This window comes from Crocodylus porosus, unplaced genomic scaffold, assembly GCF_001723895.1.
Source record: "Crocodylus porosus isolate Cpor-Errol unplaced genomic scaffold, CroPor_comp1, whole genome shotgun sequence".
Classification (NCBI taxonomy): Eukaryota; Metazoa; Chordata; order Crocodylia; family Crocodylidae; genus Crocodylus; species Crocodylus porosus.
In genome coordinates this window covers 117429-142468 of record NW_017728951.1, presented here as the reverse complement: position 1 = coordinate 142468, position 25040 = coordinate 117429, and the positions used below count along the sequence as shown (strand labels likewise).

At 41.3% G+C, this 25040-nt stretch overlaps 1 protein-coding gene across 5 annotated transcripts in view; it reads right to left on the bottom strand.

Moving 5' to 3' along the window:
• Positions 1–25040, bottom strand: part of CFAP46 (cilia and flagella associated protein 46) — a 146096-nt gene that overhangs the window by 6834 nt on the left and 114222 nt on the right. For all 5 annotated transcript variants that reach the window (XM_019556104.1, XM_019556108.1, XM_019556106.1 and 2 more), the window contains 12 exons: positions 23346–23443; positions 18672–18751; positions 18021–18202; positions 16874–16995; positions 16368–16450; positions 13779–13943; positions 12693–12769; positions 10612–10672; positions 10491–10526; positions 9619–9721; positions 8566–8678; positions 3320–3401 (listed from right to left, as the gene is read on the bottom strand). In XM_019556104.1, coding sequence (XP_019411649.1) covers positions 3320–3401; positions 8566–8678; positions 9619–9721; positions 10491–10526; positions 10612–10672; positions 12693–12769; positions 13779–13943; positions 16368–16450; positions 16874–16995; positions 18021–18202; positions 18672–18751; positions 23346–23443 — 1202 coding nt within the window. The remainder of the gene's footprint in view (positions 1–3319; positions 3402–8565; positions 8679–9618; positions 9722–10490; positions 10527–10611; positions 10673–12692; positions 12770–13778; positions 13944–16367; positions 16451–16873; positions 16996–18020; positions 18203–18671; positions 18752–23345; positions 23444–25040) is intronic.

The window sequence follows — 25040 nt, the reverse complement described above, 5'->3', positions numbered from 1 at the left end:
GCAAATGCACAGAGTTGGAAGAAATACACTAAGGAATTGTTTTGTGTCTTAATTTAGGTAACAACCCACTTGAAGGGAAATAAAGGCACCAGGAAACTATTCTACTCATGCTTGATTACTGGCTTTAAATATTCAGAGCTTCAGTCTCTCTATTGGTTTGCAAACTGGGTGTACACTTTGAGTTAGTCAAGCCATTATTTTAGGAATCCATTTTTCTACTTATTTCCTACTGGTAGGACACTCACTTGAAAAGCTGGAAATATTTTCCAAGAAGAGACCAGAGGTAGTAGATCTGGATAACTGATGTTACATATCTTTATCTACCAATTCTGAAATATTTAGGGTGAATATAGTCTCCCAGTTATTAGTAAAAATTAGTGTGTAGCAGTTGCAAAGCTCGCCTGGCTGCAAGCTGAGCGGGTGAGCTGTGCTTAAGAGCTCTGCAAGAAAAGGGAGGCAACTTTGCAAAGGGTGCATAAGCTTTACCAAACAGAAGAATATGCAGTGCACATTGCATGCTGTTTATTGGAGTGTTTGAATTGTGTCCAGAACCTACATTGCAAATGAGGGGCTCTGATTGGCCTCTACTGAGCTGTAAAAAAGTTGAGGGAGGGAAAAGAAGAAGAGAAGCTGGGGAGGAGCTAACTCCAGCCCTGGAGAGGGCTGGTAAGCAAAGCTGGTAGGTTTGCTAGAGCTGGGAGAAGCTACAGTGTCAGAGACCTGCAGAGAGAAACCCCAGCCTGTGGGTGGATGTACTGGCAGGGGGAAGACAGCCTGGAGAGGGAGTGGGCTGAGAGAATACAAACCAGCATGGGTGTATAAGGGGACACCTAATCACCAGGGATCCTGGTTGTCCGTGATAAAAAAAAAAAAAATTCTCTGATAAAAAAATTGCAAATTCTCTGATAAAAATCCCAAAATCTGTGGTTAAATGCCCCCACAGCCCTGCTGGTGTCCCTCACTCCCCCCACACAGCCCCCAGGCCATGTTTGTGCCCCTTGCCCCCCACCCACATCACCTGCCCTCCAGCCCTGCTGGAGGGGGCCCCCAGCTGCCAGGGCTGTGGGGCCAGGGACCCAGGTCTGCAGCCCCCTGCCCACAATGGAAGGCAGTGGCTGCTACAGCAGGAACATGAGCCAGCTTCCCCCCCTGCTGCTGCCTGCTGCAGGCTCCCTCAGCCCCTAACCAGCTTTACCCACAGCCCTGCCCTGCAACCCCCAAGCAAGAAGAGTGAGCCTGAAGCAGCCTTTGGTAAGTGTGTCAGGCCCTGCCCTTCCCTGCTCCTTTCCCCTCCTGGCAGAATTGAGGGTTTCCCCGCCCCTTTTGCAAACAGCTCTTGTAGGCTGGAACTCTGCCAGCCTGCAGAGCTCTTTGCACAAGGGGGAAATCTGTGGGTTTCTCTTGTAAAAGAGAAAATCTGTGTTTTCTCTGATAAAAATGGGAAATCTGTGGTCGCCTCCGTTTTTCCATGGGAAATGTAAAACCAGGATCCCTGCTAATCACTAATGTTTGCAGGAAGTGTATTTCCAGAAGGAAACAAAAGGCAGCCTATTGCCTGCAGCAGCTGTTCAGAGCCTGTTTTGCTGTGTTGCCAGGAAGGATTAAAGGAGTTATGGGGTGCAACTGTTTTAAAGAGTTATAACAAAGTGAATTTAATTATTTATTTTTTTAACACAAGTGGGACCACCCAGTGTGCTGGAATTATCCACCTAAATGTTGTAGTTGTAAATTGTATCTAAATTGTTAGTTTTATTATTAACCATTGTAATTATATTAATAAACAATTATTAGACAGAGGATTTGATATCATTTTACAAAATTATTTGAAAGGCATTAGCAGGGCCAGATTAATGCATATGTAAACTAGGCACATGCCTACAGCCCTGAGCTGTGGGGGCCCCCGGTCCTTCCCTTTGCAGTGGCAGTGCTGTCCAGGCAGGTGGCTAGCAGGCCGAGGGCTGCCTGAGCTCAGGGGCATTACGTGACTCAATCCAACTCTTCCCCAGGCCTGCTCATCTACATATGTGGATTTATACACACATATATATATACATATACATATATATATGCGCGCGCGCACACACACACACATATGTAAATTAACTTTCTTGCACATGTTTACTATTGCTGACCAAGGGTGATTAACCTTGAAGATCGCTCTGTCTCCCTGGTGTCATATATATATGTGACTGCTCTGTCTCCCTGTTGTCACTTTATATATATATTAACTAGGGGCCCACAGTTTGTTTGCCTAAGGCCCATTACCCAGTTAATCTGGCCCTGGCATTAGAAGCAAAGATAAAGGCCTTGCTCTGTCAATAATTCATATTGGAAATTATGTGACACCAGGAAGACAGAGCGGTCTTCAAGGTTAAACACCCTTGGTCAGCAATAGTAAACATGTGCAAGAAAGTTAATTAGCATCTTCAAAAATATTATTCCAGTAAAAGACAATCACTTGGCTGAGAATCAAACTATTAAGTGTATGAAGCTTTAAAAGGAATGTGGAGGTCTTGTCTGTTATAAAAATGCTGTATTGATTTAACTGGAATGACTTAAAAATCCTGACTTCACAGCATCCTGGTTCAGGTCACATAGTGAAAGGTTTCTGTTCTCTTTGCCCTTTTTTCTTTTGCGTTTTGGCTTGTCACCCCCTCACTGTTCACAGAATCATAGAAAAATAGGGCTGAAAGGGAACTCAGGAGGTCATCTAAGTCCAACTCCTTACTTGATCAAGGCAGTTACATCCTAGTCTAAAACTCTTTAGAAAAAATATTTATCTAATATTTATTTAACCTAGAGTACTTAAACACTACCATAATTAGAAAAATGTAAGTGATATAAATACTAAATCTCTTTTGCTCCAGTATCAGTCTATTACTTCTTGTCCTGTCCTTGGTGGACATGGAGAACAGAGGATTACCATCCTCCTTGTAACAACTCTTTTTGTACTTGAAAACTTACCATATTCCCCCCTCGGGATTCTTTTCTCCAGATTAAACAGTCCTGGTTCTCCCAACCTTGCGAGTCACCTTTTCTAGACTTCTAATAATTTCAGTTGTTGTATATAAATTTGTACACTGACTTCTGTAATTTTGTTTCTACAGATCCTTGCTATACTCTTCTATTTATCTTTAGTAACATGGCCCTGATAAAATACAACACAGGAGAAAAATGCCCAAATCCTAACTTCAGACTTCAATAGGAGTTCTTTCTGCAGAAGTAGGTAAAATTTGGCATACAGAACTTTAAATTTACTTTTAAATAAAAAGCAGAATGTGGCTTAATAGAGATATTACTAAAACAAAATATATTTGACCTTTTGTGTATATCAGTCTTCATCAGTCGTTGAGAACTCTGAGTTGACCGCATCAGATCTAAAAGTATCATCAACTGGCACTCTGGGGAAATAAAAATCTGTCATTTCAGTAGCACTTACATTAGTAACAAGGTATAACCAAATGAACCCAGACAGTATGGGCAGAAATCCATTTGAGGTGGTCCAAATCACGCTCCCATTTAGAGCTCTTCAAAGTCAAAGCATCTTCAGGTCTGCGCAAATGTCCCCCTGCCCAGAACTTCAAAATGGCTGCAAGAAAATGTAGCAGCAGTGTTCGCCAGCAAGGGCGATGGTGAACAGGCATGCCTCTTTGTTCCAGTTTCTCAAGAACAGCTGAATGCACATGAGAGAGCTTACTGGCTCCCCACTACCCCCCTAGGTGGGGGTGAAGAAGGGGAAGCAGAGCACTGTGGGATGCCCAGGATCATGCATCCTCCTATCACACTCCACTAGAGGGAGTGACCATGTCAGGAAAAGCTTCTAAAGTAACCACTTCAAAGATGTTCCTTTTCTGAGAGTTATTTTTAAGTGCTTCACTGAACATGAATGTCTGCACCCTTGCTGTTTGTAGTGTTTCAAAGGCACTTAGAGCACTTCACACAGCATGTCTGTCCATGGCCAGTTTCTGTTTTTTCCCTACTATAATTTAGTTATCTATCCCAGGAGTGTCAATTTTACCTTATGCTCTGGCCAGATCCAGAACAGGGGGCTCCTTATGGGATGTATTTGGGCCAAGGCACTGGTAGCAGCTTCAGCCATGACATAAGCACCCAGAGCAGCAGGAGGGGGAAAAGCGGCTGAGAGACAGGTAGATGCTGTGGCAAAGGTGGCAGGGCAAGACTTGCTCACCTCCTGCTGCAATGGCCATGTCAGCTGGGGCCCCCCGTTTCTACATCACGTCTTACTCACCACTGGCCTTTCCCACAAACTCCTGGGCCCGCACATAACCCAGTGGGTGAGACAGAGAAGCTCTGCAAACTGTATACTTGATACCCCTGGTTTAACCCCTTGGCTTTGCTACTAACTATCCTTGTCATCTGATAGCTGACCATGCATATTTCAGCAAACACTTCTATTATTACATCTCTTTTTGTTCAGTGTTTTTATAGTGCCTAATACTATTAGATCCCAGGGGTCCTTAGCACAATATTCATTCAATTAAGAGGAAAAATAATTGACAGGTCTCAGTACTACAACTTTATTCAAGACAGGAAGAACTAAGCTCTGTGGAATTACCTGTATGACTGAGCTCTAATCATTGTAGGACAAGCTTCAACCCAAGTCTGCTATTTGAATTTTATCCAAACAGATTCCATAATATTTTGCAAGCAATGACATGTCTGACATTTACAGCAGAATATCAGCTGTCTATCTGTTGATTTAAATTTAAGTACGATTTTAAATAATATATGTACTATTCTGGGAGATTATCCCAGTGCCTTATAAATCAAATATGATTTTTCCAAATGTTTGCTATTAATTTATGGTGCCAGTGAAACCATATTAAAAAATACAGAACTGACTAATTCATTAGCAAGTTTTTTAATTCCTGCACTGTATTCTTGAATATTTGAGAAAAACACAAAAACCTACTGTAATTCTAAAAAAAAAATCTGTCCTTTGTAAATGACTATTCCAACCCTCTCAAAAACTATTAAATATGGAAAACTGTAGGCAGACTGGTAAATATGAAATCTCCATTCATAGAAAATAAAATTAGTCTTTAATGACAGTGAATTATATTGATATGTTTAGTGAAGACACAGTTCAGTGAAGGCTTATGAGCAAATAAATGTATTGACCTCAATGAAAAACTGGCTTTGAATCTGGTTCAGTCTATAGCCTGCAGGAAAACATTACGGGCTGTCAAACTGGGACTGTGAAAATTTGTGCAGGTGAACTGAAAGCAGAACAACTTGTGAATACACCTTCCCTTTAAATTATATTCAATCCTATTAGGTGATTGAATAGTGAACTTTTTACAGGCGATTAATTCTGGCAGCTCTGCTAAGAAAAAGATTTTAGGACTTGGGGTCAAATTTGTAAAGGTACTCAAGAATTTAAGGAGGCAAATAGGCACCTATTTGTGTTTATAGATGCCTAAATATTTTTAAAAGAAATCGGGTTGTTAGACAGCTATGGTCAAACTTTCAACATGGTCACACTCTGCAGTAAACTGACTGTACTCTGGGATAAAAGTGGAATGGACACACAATGTACCGCCTTAAACTGGGACCATATCATTCCACTCTAGCATGAAGTCATCACTTGAGAAGTAGCCACTGTGAGTTACAGCATTACACTGATTCCATGTCCACCCCTGTATCTATTTTATAATGGAGTAGCAACCAGCTCTCCTCACCAAGTGTTCAGGCACTTTAACTGCTCCTATCAGTGGCAGCTATCTTGGGACAGCTGGTCATGTGTCCACTCCTTATACAGAGTAAATCACTCTGGGCATGTCTACATGTTGCCATATGGTGACATTGCTACAGTGCCATACTTTAGGACTTCCTTTTGGAAGTAGTAAAGCACGGTACAGTATGGGTGGTTACTGTGCCATGAGCGTGGCGAATGGTTAGGTTTCACTGCTATGTTGCCATAGTAATGCGCTATAAGTGGGGAGTGGGCTGCTACGGCGATGTAGACGTAGCTGGTGATTACGTGTAGACTCACGTGATTGCTATGTCACTGTAGTGCGCTCTCTGATTTAAATTTAGGCTTAAATATTAGAGGCTACCTTTGAAAAGTTGCCACATTTTATGTCTGCCTAAGATATTTGGATGCAATGGGAGGAAACCAAATTTCAGAAGAGAAAAATCCGCTTCCAGACAACAGAGGAAGGTATGTTCAATAAAAAACCACAACCTTAAGTACCATGGGATCTGCTGCTGAAAACTTTAATTTAGACTATACACCTAGGATGCCTAGGGGTGTAGATAGTTTTGCTAGCTTGCTAGGTATACACTGAGAATATTTTGCTGATTTATTATATCTGTAATATACTAGTAAAGTGTCTGTATTATGGACATGACCTAAAACCATTCTAAGAGCAATGAAAAATTAATCTGACAATTTTCTGTTAGCAACTTCTCTCTTCATTTATTGTGAATGAGTTAATACCCCCATCTACAGAACCTGGAGGCAGGCCAGTATGGCTTCTGAATGTTCTAGTACTAAAACCCCACCCTTCAGCTCAGGCCACCAGGAGAATTTTTCCAAAGCTGTAGAAACGCTCCAGAAATTAATTATTAGTATTAAGGTAATAACTTGATATAATGAATCAATTAACCTTGAGACAATTAGATGTCTAAGTCTCCCTTTAGGAAAAAGCTTCAATTTGTATTCTGGTCATTTATCAGACTATCAGGGTGGGTTGAATGAGCAGAGATGATGCTAACAGAAGAAAAGAAAATTAGCAGGTAAGAAATTTTTCATTCTGTTGCACAGTCACAGCATTATTCTCATTTATCACTATTGGGAAATAACGAGCAGCAAATCACAGAAGTAGAGTATGAAGATTAAGCAGAGTTTTAATTATTATTAGAGATCAACAGGAACCAGGAATGGACATTCCATCCCTATACATTTAAGAATGATGTACCTGTGTACACAGCACAATGCAGTATCATGCCCCAAGCAACCTTCAGAATGAACTCAACTGGGCAAAAGAACATTTTAGGCAGAGTGGAGTATTATACCACTCTATCTGTACACTTGTGATACCACAGCGAGGCATGGTGTCAGGCCTTGAGAACCCATGCCATAATCAGACCCAACCCATTAACAATTTCCTACCAAATGAATCTGCAGAGGAACAGAACTTAGTTGACATATTTTGTACATTTTCCCCCAGTGTTCCTAAGGACATCTATGATAGGTTTCCAACACGCCTAGCTTGCCACCTGGTACTAAATTTTAACATTTTGCAATATGAGGCCCTAAGATTCTGTTGTTTTGAACACGATGATATTTCTACTTCAACTTTACTCTTTTCAAAAGAAGATGAACATTGATGCCTTCATAATAAGGCAACCTCTAACAGTACATAGGAGATTTCCATTGTTGGCACCAAAAGTAGCCACTACATCGCTTTTTGCCCCTTTTTAAACATCTGCTGCTGGTTGTTGGACTTTGACTGTTGATCTCATCCCACTTGGGCAGGTTTGTAGGTATATTCCTTTGGTTCAGGCATATAATCTACAGAATGGCCTAAGTAAACTAAAAGCATGTGTACTCAGGGATTCTGGAAACTTGTCTGGCAAGTACACTCTCCAGTTTGAAAGAGTTCCTCCATAGCAAGTGTGCAAGAGTAAGGCAGGAGGCACTTCTATATTTGCCTGCCTGTAAAAGGATATTTTGATGTAGTTTGAAGTAGACAACTAATTCCACATTGGAAAGAGCTTATTCCCACTCAGCAACTCCACAAAAAGTTCTTTGGACAGAGCATTAACTGAAAGGTTGCCTGCACATAGCTAGCAACTCATGTGTTACTGTGACTATGTTCCGAAAAGCAGATTAGTCATTGTGAGTGCTCCTACACAGATGCTCTTTTTTTGGATTTCCCATGCAGATTTCTCTGGAAGCTTCTGGTACAGAAATTTCCTTCTGCTAAGAAAGCACAATCTTCTTAACTATTGTTGGTTCTGATAAAAAGCAAGAGACAGCTATGCTGGTTTTGATAGTAAGGGTTGAAGACGGTTGGGCCAGGAAAACCTGAGATATCAAGGATTATATCCCTAGATGATGAGCAACTTGCTTACTGTCAGCTGGGATTTCCTCTCAGGCATTTTTGGGGGGAGTGGAATCTTCATGAGTCTCTGATTTGGTCACCTGCTGCCTGAAGCGCTTATTTTACTTGAACGCAAAGCTAGTTTGGAAAGTGAGGAGGGGGAAAGAGGGACCCTTTTCTGCCTTCCAGTATCCCCCTTTTCAAACAGAACACAGGTTTATGACTGGTGCTTAGAAATTGTAGTTCCCATTCTACCACAATCCAAGCTCCTGGATTGCAAATGTGATCACACCTGTGCCAGCGGCAGGGCTTGACAGTATTAAACAGAGAATAGCTTAAATGAAGAGCATGGCCCTTCAGCTGTGTGTTGAAATGTGCCCTTTACTGCAGAACAGTAATATTAATAATTATTTGGTATGGAATAAATATAATTTTATGATTATTAGTGAGAAAAGAGTATACCAACTATTCCTTTTCAGTTTGCTTTCCTCACCTGGGATATTCACAGCAACCAATCTGTCAAGTAAAATATGAGATAAAAATCTCTCCATCCCATAGAACAGAAATGCACTGCTTTTACTCAGTAGCTGCTCCCATTCAGCTTGACTGCAAGCAAAGGCAAGAAGTTGTTTAGACTATGTTAATATTTCACAAAATATTTTTCAAAGACATCTATGCAAATGTTTTCAGTGTAAGCAATTGTTTGGAAGAATATAAATAAACCAAAAAGACGGAGAAAACGTTATGAAGCAGAATTTGCAGTAGAAGTTTATGTAGACTCAGTCTAACATCTCATAGTAAATAATGCACTGATAATGGCAGTACTGAGCTGCTGCATTTTAATTTCTTTGGGTAACACTGAAACATTTATACATGGAATGAATCTAATTAACTGTAAAAATTATTACACTTTTACTATCAGATCTCCTCAAAATTGTACATTGTGAGATAAATCTTCATTGATTTATTTCAGAACCCTGTGTTCCCATATTGCAATATCATAATGTCCATACAGAAGCAACAGTTTGCAAACATTTTATATATTAAAAAATGTTTTTTAACTGTCTGAGGACAGGAGGAGTTGTAAGGTCCAGAGAAGAATGAACTGAGTAACAAAACAGTCTACTCACCTACTACTTCGCTAGAATACTAATTTCTGACTCTATTTATCTATTTATTGACTAGCAGCAAAATTTCTGGTCTTTAAATTTTCCAGTATTTACATTACTATTTTCTAAGACTCCATTTATTACAATCAAAAAATACTGTTCCAGTAGGCTGTTCTAACATTCCAATAGGCAGTATCAATACTCATGAGAATATCCACGTATCCTGCAGTCTTGGCGTTACTAGTCTGGCTAAGTTTCTTCCAGGTTTGTTTCCTGGATTCTTTTTGAAAACTTTTGTCTACATAGCTAAAGATACATTTGGGGCAACCATCATGTATCTGCACAATGGGGCCCTAATTTTAATTGGGGCCTTTGGGAAGTACTGCAATTGAAAAAAAAGGTAAAATGGAGAGCAACATAGAAGAGTAATTACTAACCTTGGAACATGAATGCTTCCAATAACACCTTCCCAATGAGATGTAAATTGCTCCTGGTATTTTTGTAGGATTTCCCTTATTTTTTTAGAAGGAGTTATTGCTTCTGCAATGTAAGAACTGCACCAGTCAGGTATTTAGGAAGAAATAAATCTCAGTAATACATAATGCAAGAATCCTAGATAAGCATTCAAGAAGTGTCCAATATTTTCTCTTGGCTTGTTCATCCAAAAGACCAGCATAGAGTCAGAGTGATCAGGCTCTGTGCAGGTGAAATGCAAGACAACAGAGGAGTTAGGAGCTGAGGCCAGTTTGTGGAGTTACAGTTCACCCCAAATATACAGCAGCTCCCTGGAGCTAGCAGCAACTCTTGAATACTACATAAGGGTGACTGGATTCCTCTACCTTTCTCCTAACCCACGGCTCTCATTAGAGTTTGTTCCGAGCTGATGAAGGACATAGACCTTCTGCAGCCTTAGCAGTATACTCAGCACTATTACATGCTTAATCCATTTATTGCCCTCAGAATAGTGCTTAAGTAATAGCTTGACATCTTAATTAAAAATGCTATAACAAGTTCTTGCTAATAAGCTGTGTATTTTAGGGGGAAAACCTAGTGAGAAAGATTAAGTAAATAATTTATTTGAGATACAAATTTAATATCTGATTTCTAATCTGATGGAAGAATGCAACCTAATTTAGCAAGTAACTGAATCTGAAGCAGGTTTTAATTTTTATAAAAATTTTTAAAAAACTCAGAAGAAATCATCAAAACTCACTAATGATTAAGTGAGTACATGTATCAGACAGAGCTGTGTAGTCAACAACTTTAATGTTACAACTTCAGTTTGGGAGACAAGTACTTTAAACATTACCTGTTTCTTTTGTTTCATTATATGGATCCACAATATCTGATACACAGTTAAGAAGATGCAAACAATGAAATCTGTAATCTTAACTGATATATCTTAGATAACAGTAACTTTTAAAGGATACATTTAAAATTATTCATATCCACAGGCATGCAATTAGGAGGTAAAACACGATTAATTGGCACCTACAATTAAATAATAATAAAGATTACTTTTTTATAAGGTATTTCAATAACACATAACTGGGTCCAACAAAATCAGATACTCAAAAGGTTTACTGAATGCTAGAAGCATAGGTGAAAAATCAGATCTATATGCCAGCACCAACTAAAATCAAAAGCATAGGCAACAATTATTTTGTTGATGAGAAGTATCTCAAGTATATTTGAAGTGATTTCCTGTTGTGTACCATCACTGATAAACAGAATAAGGAAAAAGCAACTTAGGAATTACTGAGAAAAGATGAAGGATTTGGATTCTTATCACAAAATCCGATATTTATTCCATTTAACACTGACAATGGGTGTGAACAGGCCCTAGCTTCTAACAGGAGAAATGCTGAGAGTATACAGGCATTCATATGGTTTCTCGATCTTCAGTTTTTGCCCAGAAAGGTCGTGTCCAGATAAGCAGGGGCATGTCGTTTATAGTGCCGCAAACCACAAGCAGCAAACACTGAAACATGCACTGTGCTACAAATATGCAGGGCAGTGGCAAAATTTGATACCGGGATTTCCCGGTAGCAACACCCCCACACCCCCAGAAACATAAGCGGTGTAAAGCATGCAAAACAAGCATGTGTTGGCACATATGGAAGTTGGGCTGTCCAGAGCAAAGCTCTGGCTGCTGGCCAGGCCCTGGTGATGCCTGACCTATGCCCCTGCTGTTCCAGCATGCCACCAGCCCACCTGGTAAGACTGCTGGCACCAGCACAGGTGCTAGCCTCAGCCTCCAGCTCTCCCTGGCTGAAGAGTTGGGCAAGGGCAGTTTGCCTGTTGCAAGACAATTTATCCTGCAAAGAAGTGCACATGCAGGGTTGTCTACTGAGGCAATTTCTGCTGCTGCAAGTGCATGCCCCTGCTTGTCTGGATGCAGCTGAAGATTTTTGTCTGAGCAAGAGTTTCTTGCACCAAAATGAACACCTCTATGTGGCATATCCCCACTGCCTGATTCATCCTGGGACTTGGGAAGGATCAATTAGCTGCTGCTTGCTTCACTTTCCAGAGACTGGGGTGCCCCCTATGCCTTCCCAAGACCAGGGTAACTCCCATCTGTGGAAGGCATGGGAGGCATTTTCCTGCTGCTAGATTCCTCCTGGTATGAGAAAAGTTGAGTTGCTCCTGCCCCTAGCACCGTCTCCAGATTGGGATCACAGGAAAGCACTTCCCCAAGGAAGAAATTTCATAGATTTCATTGATACTAGGGACCTCAGAAGATCATCGAGTCCAGCCCCCTGCCCAAGGGGCAGGAAGTCAGCTGAGGTCAAACAATCCCAGCAAGATAAACATCTAAATGTTTCTTAAAAGTCCAGAGTAGATGCTCGCACCACCTCTGGAGGCAGTCTATTCCAGGCCCTGGGGGCTCAGACAGTAAAGAAGGTTTTCCTTATGTCCAGCCTAAAATGGACTTGGAGAAGTTTGGTCTTGGAGAAGTTTGTGACCATTTGACCTTGTCATCCCTTGGAGTGCTCTGGTGAACAAACGTTCCCCCAGATCCTGATATATGCCCCTTATATACTTATAGGCAGCCACTAAGTCACCCCTGAGCCTGCACTTTTCCAGGCTGAAGAGCCCCATGGCTCTCAGCCTCTCCTCATAAGGCCTGTTCTCTTGCCCTCTGATCATACACATGGCTCTCCTCTGGACTCGTATTTCACCAAGGCCAGAGCCCAGCTCCAGTTTGCCTGAAAAGGCGAGGAGGTGGTTGCAGGCTGGGGCACCTGTATATTCCCCCCTCTCACCATGATTTCTAGCAGTGCAATTTCCTCAGACATTTGCAGTGCTAAAAAGGAGTGTGACACAGCTAAACAAGGAAAACGAATTATTCTGTTGCCCTTCTTCACCAACACATCTTTAGAAAATCCTCAAGAAAAAAAGGTGTAAAACTGTAACTCTACATTTATGAGATGAGATATCGTTAAAATTACATCTCCTTATAGACATTAGCACTCTTTTATGTTAAAAGCTAAGAATTAGTTCTGCTTACTATTTTTACGCTCTTTTTCTGATTTGCTTTTGGCTTTGGCTCCTTTGAACTTTTAACATCTTTTTTTACTTCATTCTCTGTAGAAAAAAAGAATATAAAACTTTACTATAGACTTGGTGCTCCCTGAATTACTGTGTGAATTCTTTCACTGAAAGAAATTACCTAATTAGTCCTCAGCAACTAGCTGCATGTAATGTTTTCTATCTTAATAGAGACTCCGGACATTTTGCAAAATGAAGTATGTCAGCATTTAAATAAATATTTATTTTTACAAAATGTAGATAAGTATTTAAATAAATATGAATGCTACTAATGGAAAGAATAATTCATTGTTGAAGAAACAGAAAAAAAGCCCCTATCATTCTGAATAAGTGGTCACATCTACCTGAGAGGCTTACTCTACAGTAGCTTGTTACTGTTATGAACTGTGACGCAACACTATTGTGCAGTAAGCGCCACTAGGAAACCATGCCAAGATGCTACTGTGCAGTAATGCCAGTTACTGCGCAGTCATTTAGCGCTTGGTTATGCAAGTACTAAATGACTGTGCAGTAACAACTGTGCAGTGGGTGGCTGGTGTAGACTTGAGCACTATGTTAACACCTGAACAGTTAAATGACCAAAAATACCTTTGTGAACATTCTTGACACTCTTGAAGGAAAATGAACTACCTGTAGTTGAGAGTGTCTGAATGTTTTAAATGGTTTTGAAGGAACCGGAAGAAATGAGATTACATTTCTCAATACTTTCTGCAATAATTGATTAAATAAAGTAAGCACAGATGACTCTTGCTCCAAGGGCAGCGTGGCAGTCAGGCATCACTGTAATGCATGATGGTTATTTGAGATATATCTTATAATTGATTTATTTTTTACTTCTCTATTGTCATTGCTTACCCCCAACCCATAATTATGTACATTACTGAAAATATATTTCACATGTTTATAATATACTCAGTCACTATTACTAGGAATTCAATTATATAAGACACTCTTAGTACAATGTAAATTATATGAATAGCATAATAAATACTTCATTTTATTACATCCTTGTTTTGGAATACAAAGAATACTCCAGTAATTGTACCTGGTTCTTCTACATGTATTCGATTGTAGAGAAGCTGGAGAGAAAAGTCTCTGGATACAGAACATATTGCCTCCTCTTGAAAGATACTCAGAGCTTCCAAAGGTAGCTCCATAAGTAATTTGTCTGCTAGTAATATTAAATACTCTCCTAAATCCATAGGCGTATCTAGGAAGAAATCAATTAATTCTTAATATATATGTTACTAATTATACTTGTTTATGAAATGGGTTTTTTTCCCTTTATCTTTCATACTTCAGATGAAGTAAATCATTATCCCACATTTTTTTCTTGTCTGCTGGCCCTTATAGACTTTTCAGACTTCATAGAATATGAATTTATGGAGACAATATATACCCTTATTAATATCCATACCATCTTTGGAGACACCTTACAGAGATTTGCAATATATACAATTTGGCAAAGGGAAACAATTTTATGAAATACGCAGTTGCCAGTTCTGACACAAAACATCCTAACAAAGAAACGAGTATAGGTTGTAGCCGTGTTGGTCTAAGTACATAGGCAGACAAGGTTCTTTGGGTGAATCTGATATCTTTTAGTAGACCAATTTAAATAGTTGGAAAAAAGTAGTTTTTATAGTTTTTTTCCAACTATTTAAGTTGGTCTAATAAGATTCACCCAAAGAACCTTGTCTGCCTAACAACGAAATACATTTAAAAGACCTTTAAAGGAACTGTTACACATAAACAGGAATATCTTACTGTACAAAAACATTGTAATTAACATGAGTTAATTACTCAAAAAGAGGACTGATCACATACTACCAAAGAATCTTCTTTTATAGTAATACAAATGTGTGGAGATCAACTAGGAAGATGGAAGAAACCAGCTGCCAAACTTCATATGAGGAAAGAAACCCTCTCCCACTCCCTACAATCTAACAGTCTTGATAGACAAGGCTGAAAAGCAATTACCAGTGTATATTTTTTACATTTTTATTGAGAAACATCATTATTTCTCACAACAAAAACTAAACAAAATAGTCCACAAGATGAGGTCTAGATTTCTCTTTGGGCATGTCTATACGTGCAATTAATGTGCCTGAATTTTCTGTGCAGAAAGCTTGTTCCCTTATTTACCTCTGTAAACAGTGATCACCTCTGGGCAGGGATGGAGCTGGTGCCTTGGAGAGCCTGTCCAAGGAGGGCTTTGACATTCCCTGGAGGCACCGCCCTGCTTAGACCACAGGTGAGTCCCTGGAGGGGAAACGGAGGTGATCGCTATTTGCAGAGGTAAACAAGGGAACACTCCAAGATCCAGGGCTCTTGGGGCTGGAGAATGGCACCTTTCTGTTGTCCCAGTTTGTTGGGCTGAAACTTTTGGGAGGAGATAGACAATGGGTGGAAGAAGCCAGTTAAAGCAGTCTCCACGCAACCTGAACTTTGCCATTTGTGTGCTATTTGTAGCCCAGGCAATTCATCATTTTGGGTATACCTGGGAGCTGAGAGAAAGGGATCAAATTATATACCTTGCTAAATGGAAAGGAATTCATATTCAGTTCATATTCACCATGAAAGAAAGGCTTCTGGGCAAATTCTTTAGGTGTAACAGACACCAGATGATACAGTTTTAACACTCCACACCCCAAAGTGCTGACCAATACCACGTTTCTACTTACAAACTGTGCCATGCCTGAGCAGCACCATGATAGACTTGAATGGACATTATCAAGTCCATCAAAGGCCGCGGTAATTGTGGATTAAAACAGCTGTAACCAACCAGGCAATCCCTCTCCAGTTAATCTAAATCATCAGAGGAATTTTTCTCCTTGGAAAAGAGCTGAGATAAGCACCCAGCTCCACGCTGTTTGGAGCTGCCTAGGAGCTAGGGACAGCTCACCCCACCACTTCTAAGCCAAGCAGCAGTTGTGGCCCCGTTGCCTGGCCTGACCAGGAGCAATCTACTCCCAGGTCAGCTTCTACACGTGCATTCAGGCACATTAATGTAAAGTGCTGTTGGCCAGTACCTGTATCTGTCAGTACAAGTTAACGGCGCTTTACATTACTCTACCATTCAGTAATTGCTGTGCACGTGTAGACAGTGTTGCTTTACTGAGCCTTAGATTAGTGTATTGAATAGTAAAGCACACATGTAAATGTGCCCTCTCTCTATCTCCTCTTGGAGACTCTTAAGACAGATGGTCCAGATTTAGGACAGTATTAAATACAAAGGTACCAAGATCCAACAACCTATTGGGGGATGGGGGCAGGGCCGGAAGGGGAAACGGTAAAGCAAAACAAATTGAAGGACCTGAGAAAAATCCTTTTTGCTTTTTGCCTTTCTCCCAAAGACTAATTTTCTATAATGCCATAATCCTTGACTATTTGGAGCTCATACAGATCAGTACGCTAAGATATATCCCTTGCAAAAATGAAGGTGAAAATAGGCCTGGGTGAAATGTAGGTCATTTTGCCATTTAAGTGGCTAATTTGTAGACATAATCAAGTCCCTTAACATCTATGGCAAGTAACTTAAATTACTTGTACATTCAAATTATTGGCAAAAAAACCCCAAAACCCAACATTTTAAAATCTGGTCTCTAAATATTAATTGCAATGTAACACTTACCCTCCGGTGCAGTATGTTTCATCTCCTTATCCTTGGCTTTTGTTTTTCCTGACTCAGATGGTGAAGCTGTTTGGCTCTGCTCTCTGAGAAGAAAAATTGTATCTTAAATATTATGAATATCAGTACTTACGCACTGAGCCAAGGAAAACTAAGTGCCTAGATTTGAATGACACAATGTAATCTAAAACTTATTCCACGAGATTTAAAAATGCCAGGTATTAGTTCAATGATATTGTTTCCATCTGATTTTAATATTTGTGTAATGATTTATTATTTGCCAGTGGTGGCAAGTACTCCCATGTGTAGCCCAATCTTGCAATGATTTACAAAGATTACACATACATTGCATTTTTAAGAATTTGAATAATTTGTATGTAGCAATATTTCTGCTTAAAGTTAAGCACATGTGTAAGTTATGCAGGATCAGGACCTAAATTTATAAATATTTTTTTAAAATATTAAAGTCATAAAAATGTAGCTGATAAAACATTTGAAAAAAATCTTACCTAAAATCAGAACTATCAAACTGTGACAGCACTGGCTGCAAATATTCTTCCAGGTTTTTTAAAATTTCACAGAAATCTGAGGTAAGTTTTCTCTCGTTTTCATTTATCTTTTCTGTTAGATCCTACCATGCAAAGTAGAAAAATGGAATGACTTTTAAATGACAACAAGGACCATATGTTAATTAGGGCTAAATTGAATCATTGTGGCTTGTATCTAATTTGAAACATAACAACATTAAAATAATCAAGTTCCTTTAAATTACTGAATTAATCATGTTTCATATCCTTGGATATCTCATTGCTGTCAGCATCTTCTGCACCTTTTTTAGTGCAACATTCAGTGTAAAATGCATATGTAGTGGTTTATTTTGGCACCAGTTGTTTTACTGCTAGATAAATTGCTGAGAAGAGGTAGTTGGAAGAAGGGGAGGATGAGTGAAAATCAGGAAAAGAGAAAAGTAAATTGATAGTGTATCTCATAGGAGAGAAAAGAGAAAAAGGAAGTGTGACATGTACATAAAAGTATATGTAGGACCCAATGCTGCAGTGACTTACCCATAAGCTTTAACTATATTTTGTGAATAATCATGCTACTATATGGATGTCAGAGGTCCCCTCTACATGTTATAACTATTGTGCAATTTCCTTGTTAATTGTGCAATAAATTTAGATTGCCTACATGTGCACATTAACTACTTCACCTTAAAAAAGTCCAACCAGCTATAAAGTTATTGCTTGAAAATGTATAAACTTTAGGGCTGGTTTCTATCCAGCTTTAATTTGCAGGTGTAGGCAATCCTATGGCTGGGAGGCAGCAACTACTGAGATCTCCCAGTTGCTGGGGAGCATGTAACACCCCCCACAGCTCGGAAACTGCAGCCACAGGGGTGCAAGGGCACTTAAGGCTGTTAAAAGAAGAATTGACAGAACAACAAATGATCTTTTATTAAGAAGTTTCAAAGCAGAGCATGCACAGGACAGTTACAGAGCCTATAAGATGAATAAATTGGGAAGCATTTGGCATATACTTTGGGGATGTTAGAGGAATCATGTTTTGCACAGATTTTTCATGAAATTTCAGGGCATATTTTAACCCAATTTTAAAAATAACAATACACTCTAAAAGGTACAGAATCAAATATATTACCGTTTCTAGTTCAGGAGAACTTTCTTGCCAATTTTGAAAATAAGCCTTCCCAGTATGCAATTTTTTCAGCAACTCCTGTTTAAGGAAACTATTCATCCTTTCCTGCTTGTAAAGACATACTTTCTCCAACAAACTCAGGAGTGTATCAGGATTCACAGAAATACGAGAAACTTTAGCCTGCACTATTAAAGAAAAAACCGTTTTCTTAAAACAGCTGAAATCATATAATTAATTGAAGAGAGTGTGGCAGAGAGTGTGCACAATAAATTTCTAAAATAACATTCCATCAATGCTACATTAAAAATAAAACCTTCATTGTTATGTCATACTCGAGGAATGCAAGTCAATCCTGACCCATGGAAAAAGGATAAAGAAAACGCTTGTAATTTTTTCTTCTGTCTACAGCCACTTTGCTTCTTAGAAACATCATGATGAGCTTATTGTATATCTTAACTACATGTACCACATATGCTAATAAAGTACAGGCATGCATGCATACAACTTCCAATGGCAGTTACAGAAATACATCTCCAGGCATCGAAGTAACACCATAAGCACTGGAATTTTCTGTATTAAATGCAACAGTGAGAGCAAGCTCTGGCTCTGCTACCATCAGGTTGATATATTTTTCCTAAATAGAAGCATACACACCTGTTGGATGAATGGGTTTTCCCTTCTGTTGTCCACTGCTAAATTTTAGCTTCTTAATCATTGCGCTATATAGGCTTGATCTATGGAAAGTGTTAAAATTAGAATAGAATATTTGACTATTCAAATAAACAAACATTTCAGCTTTTTTTGTACTGAACATCCTTTTGAATAACTAATTATTACCAGGTATCTGGGTTTTATGTTTGCCATGGAAAAATGCAGATTTTCTCTTTTAAAGGAGAAAAACAAAGGTAACTCAGGATTCCCCTTGCAGACTGGCAGAGTTCAGGCCTGCAATGGGCTGCTTGGGGCTTGGGTAGTGGGAAACAGGGCACAGGGGGCGCCATGCGCATGTGTGCACATACACATGCACATAACCAACAATGCAACCAGGCAGCAGTGAAGAGCAGCTCCCCCAGCTGCCTGCAGGTAAGTACATGAGTGGAAGATGGGGGCATGAGGGGACAGTTTGAGGCCTCCATAGTGAGGGAGGGAATGGGGCAGGATTGGTGGCTGGAGGTGGCTCATCCAGGGGGCTGGCAGAGGCAGCTTCTTGCTGTGCACCTGTGGTAGGGGCACGTGCATGGGATTTGTGCATGGGACAGGAGAGGATGCAGGCTGTCTGCTACGGGGCTCAAGGCTCCTTACCCTGCTGCCGCCTCCCCAGGGGCCTCTGTAGCCCAGTGGGTGGGACTTGGCGTGGGAGGGCAAAGAGGCTGGGTGCTGCCACTGCTGCTGGGAGCCCCGCACCAGCTGCACCACCATGGAAAGGTACCTCCTCCCCACCAGGCAACAGCAGGGGGGCACAACTCTGTGCTACCACCGCTGCAGCCCCCACTGCTGCCAGGTGGGCAGGAGGCACCTCACCATGAAGACAGCACCATGCCACTCCACCGTCATGCACCAGGTTCCACCTGATGGACCACAGAGGCCCTTGGGGGGGATGACAGCAAGGCTGGGAGCCCTGAGCCTGCAGTGGGCAGCTCACATCCTCCCCTTTCCCACACACAAATCTGGGAGGGCACGTGTCCCACAGCCCTCCCACCCCCATGAGTGCACACAGTGGCAGGGAGCTGCCCCCCACTGGCTGCCCCATGGACGAGCCACTCCCAGCCACCAATCCTGCCCTATTCCCTCCCCAACTATGGAGGCCTCAAACTGTCCCCCCAGCCCCTTATACCTGCATATACTTCAAAGGATCCCAGCAAGATAAACATCCAAATGTTTCTTGAAAGTGCCACAGAGCCAGGTCCCACCTGATGGGACACAGAGGCCCTCGGGGGATGACAGCACAGGCTCTGCTCTGGCTATGCTGCCTGCGAAGTGGGGGGGAAGGGGCCTGGACTCTGCTCTGGCTACAGCAGCTTCTGAGTCAGATGTGCAGAAGACAGGGCTTAGGCACTGCTTGAGCAGGAAATGGGCTACAGGCCCTGTCCCTGGTCCTATACTTTAGCAGCTGAGGAGCCCCTCCAGTAGGGCTGGGGACAGCAGGGGGCTGTCAGTCAGGAGTGAGGGGTACCAGAAGGGCTGGAAAGGGTGGGGGGCTAGAAGGGAGGGGCACCAGCAAGTCAGGGCTGCTCAGTGCCACAAAGCAGCAGAGGGATCCTTTGACCCTGACTTCCTGCCCCTTGGGCAGGGGGCTGGACTCAATGCTCTTATGAAGTCCCTTCCAGCCCTAATGCCTGTGAAATCTATGAAATCTAGAAGTGTTTCATTTTTTGCAGAAAAACGCAGATTTGGGGTTTTTTAATAAGAGAATTTAGGATTTTTAAACAGAGAAAACTAGATTGTTAATCAGGTTAGTTCTCTGATTATTACCCTCTAGCCTTGAATGCTAAGAGATCCAGAATGTATTATTTATCCTTGGACTAAGGAAAGTAGCAAAATATGCAAGAAATCCAAAGCTGACAACCCAGAGACTGCCCAACACACAGATACCTTTCATATGCTTTTAAGAAATGTCCCTGCCAAATACCATGGGATTTCATTAGATACAGATAAAATGATGGAACTGAATCACAGAGCAGTTGATTGGCATGCCATCCACTTAAGCAACCAGCTGGACTAGCTGATTGTTACTGTGAACACTAATATGATTGTTTATTATAGCACTTGGAGGAGATGGTGATTAGGAACAGTCAGCACGGATTCACCTGATTTCTATGATGAAATAACTGGTTTTGTGGATGTGGAAGGAGCAGTGGACATGATATACCTTGACTTTAGCAAGGCTTTTGATATGGTCTCCCACAACATTCTCGCAAGCAAGCTAAGGAAATAAGGGTTGGATGAATGGACCGTAAGGTGTATAGAAAACTGACTCGATCGTTGGGCTCAGAGAATAGCAATCAATGGCTTGATGTCTAGTTGGCAGCTGGTATCAAGTGGAGTGCTTTATGCATCAGTTCTGAGGTCAGTTTTGTTTGATATCTTCATCAATGATCTGGACAGTGGGATGATATATATTTGGGGATGGTCCCTCAGCAAGTTTTCAGATGGCACGAAGCTGTGGAGAGTGATAGTTACATTGGGGGACTAGGATTCAGAGAGACCTCAACAAATTGAAGGACTGAACCAAAAGAAATCTCATGAGATTCAATAAGGAGAAGTGCAAAGTCTTGCACTTTGGACAGAACAATCCCATGCACCAGTATAGGTTAAGCAGCAACTCTGCAGAAATGAACCTGGGAGTTACAGTGGACAATAAGCTGAATATAAGCCATTGGTATACCCTTGTTATGAAGAAGGTTAATGGTATGTTGGGCTGCATTAGTAGGAGTGTTTTCAGCAGATCAAGGGAAGTCACTCTTTTCCTCCTCAGCACTGGTGAGGTGAGTTTTGGGCCCTCAACTACAGAAACCATGTGGACAAATTGGAGACAGTCTAGTGGAGGGCAATGAAAATCGTTAGAGGGCTGGGGCATGTGGCTTATGAGGAGAGGCTGAGGGAACTGGGCTTATTTAGTCTGCAGAAGAGAACACCGAGGGGGGTTTTAACAGCAGTGTTCAGTGACCTGAAGGGTTGTTCCAAAGAGGATAGAGCTAAACTGTTCTCAGTAGTGGCAGATGACAGAACAAGGAGCAATGGTTTCAAGTTGCGGCAAGAGAAGTTTAGGTTGGATATTAGGAAAAACTGTCACTAGGAGGGTAGTAAAGTACTGGAACAAATTTCATAGTTAGTAGGGTCAGAAGGGATCTGAGCAGATCATCAAGTCTGACCCCCTGCCATGGCAGGGAAGAGTACTGGGGTCAAAAAACCCCGGCAAGGTGATTGTCTAGCCTTGTCTTAAAGCCCCCCAGGGTAGGAGCCAGCACCACTTCTCTTGGAATTTGGTTCCAGATTCTAGCTGCCCTGACAGTGAAGCAGCGCCTCCTGATATCTAATCTGAATTTACCCTCTGCCAGCTTGTGACCATTATTTCTAGTCACTCCTGGTAGTGCTCGGGGGAACAGGAACTCCCCCAATGCCTGCTGGTCCCCTTTGGCTAGTTTGTAGCCGGCCACTAGATCCCCCCTCAGCCTTCTCTTGTGGAGGCTGAACAGGTTCAGGTCCCGTAGCCTCTCCTCATAGGGCCTGCCCTGCTGCCCCCTGAACATGCGAGTGGCCCTCCTCTGGACCCTCTCCAGGTTGTCCACATCCCTCTTGAAGTGCAGTGCCCAGAACTGGATGCAGTACTCCAGCTGCGGCCTGACCAGTGCCACATAGAGGGGGAGGATCACCTCCTTGGACCTGCTTGAGATGCATCTGTGGATGCATGACAAGGTGCGGTTGGCCTTCCTGACTGCATCTCCACACTGCTGGCCCATGTTCAATGCATCAATGATGACTCCAAGATCCCTTTTTTGGAGAGGTTGTGGAATCTCCATCCTTGGAGGTTTTTAAGACCAGGCTACACAAAGATGATATATATTTGGGGATGGTCCTGCTCTGAGCAATGGGTTGGACTAGAATCTAGATGACCTCCTGAGTTCCCTTCCAACCCCAGTTTTCTATGATTCTACAGATATGTTAGCAACGACATATGTGGCTGACTGGCAATCAGCTTACTCTATCTGATGTAAGTTAAGGTGATGAGATGAGGTATAATGTGCCACTATCTAGATAGTTCAGAAATGGAGCCAGATCATCATTTAATCCACTCACATGTTGTGTTCTTTGCATTGGAGCTTTTCTTTTCCACCTTTCTAATAACCCAGGAGAGAGAAGAAAGAACTCTCTAAAGGAAGAGAAAGGAAAAAATATGGCCTGTAGAGACTAGGACTGAGGAACACCTAAACACTTCAGCAGAGAATCTTTTATGGCTACACTCATTAAAGAGCCTTCTGTTAATATAGGTCTTAAATCTTCCAATTACTGAGTTTCACTCTTTCCACCATTCTCTGGAAGATGAAGAGTGGAAATATCAGTCCTATGAAGTAGAATTTTGTGAACTGCTCTAAGGATTTTGGCTCCCTTCAATCCAACACTGGGAAAGAGAAGGAAGTACTTATGGAAACTAGAAACTTAGAAAATGTTTATGGTCATGCTTGAGTTATGGTCAATTGTTATTTTTCCTGATTTTTTTTTTTTACTTTCCCTAAATTACAAACCCACCAAAATTAGGTAATGAAAGGTAATAAAAACTTGGCAAAGGAAAATTAAGGGTGTACAAAACAAAATCATAGAGTTTTATACCCATCTTCCGAATGCTGGAGAATGACTATGTGGAAGTTTGGTGGCAATTCATTCACAATGTTAAAATGCTGTGCAGGAATACAGAGATTTTCCCACACCTGTAAAATAACATGAAAATTACATTACTTCTTATGAACAGCAGTTTTAGTATGTTCATGAGACTGATCCATAATAATTCCAAGAAATGAGGTACTGCTATCCGTAAAGGGTACATTCAGAAAAGTACATCTTCCTGCACTGCACAATAAATTAAATTAACGCCATAATTCACTGTTAACAATAATGACAATTGTTTGCCTACTACCCTATGAGGTGAAAAACTCTAGCAAGTGTTTAAATTAATGTTACCTGAAGAAGGGACTAACAAAATCATCCAACTCCATGTTTATATTTAATAATAGTAAATTTCATTGGGATATACACCTGGTCCATTTATATTACTCACAACAAAGGATACTATAAACCAAAGAGATATGTACAAATATTATACATAATAATGTGTAATTTTTCAAAAAGAATAACAGATGCAACTAAAACCAGTGAGCTGTGGCTCCAATGAAAATACTGTACCAGCTAAACAAAGGTTTAGCATGCCACATCTCTGCTTTTGAAAACACTTAAATATACATGCTTAACTTAGCTTAATTGAAATATTTTATATGTAAAGGGCAAAGTGTCCCTGAGATACCTTCTAGTGGATGCTTAGGTGAAAGGTCTGGCATACTGCACCTCCCTCTGGGTGGAACTATAAAACCAAATTTCTTGGATTGGATTCCTGGGCTGCAAGCCCTGGGCTCCACTGTATTAATGCAACAGCTTGCTTGAGGAATGGAATTGTAGAGAGGCAACAGAAGGGAGCCAGACTACCAAGCGTTGACCCTGAGATGTTGCAGAGTCACTTGGAAGGACTGGATGTGTTTAAGTCGGCAGGCCCGGATGAGCGCCATCCGAGGGTACTGAAGGCACTGGCTGATGTCATTGCACAGCTACTGGCAAGAATATTTGAGCACTCATGATGTATGGGCCAGGCCCTGGAGGACTGGAAAAGAGCCAATATGGTCCCTGTTTTCAAGAAGGGGAGGAAGGAGGATCCAGGCAACTATAGATCAGTCAGTCTCACCTCCATCCTTGGTAAAGTCTTTGAAAAGATTAAGGCTCACATATGTGAGAGCTCAGCAGGAAAAATTATGCTGAAGGGAAACCAGCACGGGTTCATAGCAGGTAGATCATGCCTGACTAATCTAGTCTCTTTTTATGACCAAGTTACAAAACACCTCAACACAGGAGCAGGGGTAGATATCGTTTACTTAGACTTCAGGAAGGCCTTCGATATGGTATCCCACCCCATACTGGTGAACAAATTAAGAGGCTGTGACTTGGATGATTACACAGTCCAGTGGGTGGCAAATTGGCTAGAGGGTTGTACCCAGAGAGTGGTAGTGGATGGGTCGGTATTGACCTGGAAGGACATGGGCAGTGGGGTCCTGCAAGGCTCGGTCCTTGGACCAATACTCTTCAACGTCTTTATCAGTGACCTGGACAAGGGAGCGAAGTGTACTCTGTCCAAGTTTGTGGATGATACAAAACTGGGGAGAAGTGGACAAACTGGAGGGCAGGGAACAACTACAGGCAGACCTGGACAGGTTGGACAAATGGGCAGAAAACAATAGAATGCAATTTAACAAGGAGAAATGC